This window comes from Loa loa, assembly GCF_000183805.2.
Source record: "Loa loa unplaced genomic scaffold supercont3.4260, whole genome shotgun sequence".
Taxonomy (NCBI): domain Eukaryota; kingdom Metazoa; phylum Nematoda; class Chromadorea; order Rhabditida; family Onchocercidae; genus Loa; species Loa loa.
The window spans coordinates 1-798 of NW_018112436.1; the positions used below are offsets into that span (position 1 = coordinate 1).

At 25.9% G+C, this 798-nt stretch overlaps 1 protein-coding gene across 1 annotated transcript; it reads right to left on the bottom strand.

The window, feature by feature from the left end:
- Positions 1-73: 73 nt before the first annotated feature.
- Positions 74-792, bottom strand: LOAG_16134 (hypothetical protein; the record flags this gene model as incomplete). Its single annotated transcript, XM_003151622.1, has 4 exons — positions 74-79; positions 310-507; positions 617-654; positions 699-792. 4 exons carry the CDS (start codon positions 790-792, stop codon positions 74-76), a joined length of 336 nt encoding a protein of 111 aa, XP_003151670.1.
- Between the last annotated feature and the right edge of the window lie 6 nt (positions 793-798).

Sequence of the window (798 nt, forward strand, 5' to 3'; positions counted from 1 at the left end):
CTCTCTCTCTCTCTCTCTCCCTCTCCCTCTCCCTCTGTCTTATCATTTTCTTTCCTTCTAATAATTTTCGAAATTACTCCTAAATATTATTGTAAAATGTAAAAAAAGAAAAAAAAAAGAAGATTCCAGATTTGTATTCAAAATTTTTACCTTATCTAAAAAATATCAATGGTATTTGTTATGGAATTATGCATTTGATATATTGCTTAATTAATTGATAATAAATTATTTTCCTTAACTATATTATAGTGTCTCATTTGATTGCAATTTTTACGAGTATAATGCACTTCTTAATTGCTAATTAATTACCTGCTCTTCGATAATTATATAATGTTGATAGTAAATTAGTTGTAAAACGACAATTGCAAGTAGTAGAGAGTAAATATTAGTAATTAATAATACACTAGACCAAATGCATCGTTTCCATACTTCCATATCGAGTAAATTATCGGAAACTTGTTGCACATTAATTACAAGATCAATAAGCCAATATAAAATATAGGAGAACTAAAATTTGTTTTAAATGGTTTTCTTTTTAATTTTTAATTCCTTCTATTTTTTTTTCCTTAAATTATAAATTTCGTTCATTACTTTTTTTCCTAATTTTTTTTTCTACTTTCAAAATTTCAAATATTATTCGACAGTTCGATACTTCTACAATTTCATATTTCAAATGATTATAGCCTTTCTTCTAAAACTCGTTATCTCTTCATCATTCCTATCGCTATCATCATCATCATCATCATCATCATCATCATCATCATCATCATCATTATCATCAATCACCACCATCATCAT